Source organism: Perkinsus marinus (genome assembly GCF_000006405.1).
Source record: "Perkinsus marinus ATCC 50983 genomic scaffold scf_1104296967814, whole genome shotgun sequence".
NCBI lineage: Eukaryota > Perkinsozoa > Perkinsida > Perkinsidae > Perkinsus > Perkinsus marinus.
In genome coordinates, this window is record NW_003203410.1 from 200 (window position 1) to 1,003 (window position 804).

An 804-nucleotide genomic window follows, 5' to 3' on the forward strand; every position below is an offset into this window, starting at 1 on the left:
ATGCCGCCCTTGCTGGCGTATCAGCTTCCCCCAGTGAGTGTTGACTACAGCGTTGGTCGGGCATATACCGAATTAGAGGCCTCCAAGTCGGAGGATGCAACGTTCGTAAGAATCATGGTGTACTCCCATAGTCACGGCTAAGCCTGTCCTTTATGTTGAGGCCTGTTGAGTTCAGAACCCTCACAATGGGAGGCACCACCCTTGGGACATACTCTTGGTTGTGATAGAGTATCTAATGTGAGTGATAGAGTTACTGCTGATAGCCTGTAAAGGACTTTATTAATAGCCCTTTTTGGATGGTGATTTCTGATGCAAAGAACGTAGTTGGTCGTGGTCCCCCCGAACTGCTTCGTTGGAGTCCGTCCATAAACAGCGTTTCATTAGCTCCCCTTGAGTCATGAGCGTCCGGCGCCATCCCTTGTGCTCATTACCAACCACTTCCGTCACGTCGTCCTCTTCCTCCACCGCTTCTATAGCGTCGTCCAGTTCTATCTCTGGCGGGGGCAAGCAAGGGAATATCAAAGACTTGCTTCCTCCAGAGGTCTCGCAGAACCCCGAGAGCAATGCGGTGGTCCTCAACGTGTACGACTTGGACCAGGGCATCGTCCGCCTGAACACCATTCTGGCTATGGTTGGCGTTGGTGGTGCCTTCCATGTAGGCGTCTCTGTCTTCGGTAAGGAGTATTATTACTCTGGTATCGGCCCACCCAATGGCCCTGATGATCTGGATCCCAGTGGTGTTTACTGGCATGAGCCGACTCACCATGACGTCCACGTTTATCGGCAGTCGGTGTATCTGGGTTC

General features: G+C 52.4%; 1 protein-coding gene across 1 annotated transcript; it reads left to right on the forward strand.

The window, feature by feature from the left end:
- Nucleotides 1-397: 397 nt before the first annotated feature.
- Pmar_PMAR027051 (hypothetical protein) lies at nucleotides 398-786 on the forward strand (the record flags this gene model as incomplete). The annotated part of the gene is made up of 1 exon (XM_002768601.1): nucleotides 398-786. A coding segment is annotated over one exon (389 nt), but the record flags the coding sequence as incomplete, so codon positions are not given.
- Between the last annotated feature and the right edge of the window lie 18 nt (nucleotides 787-804).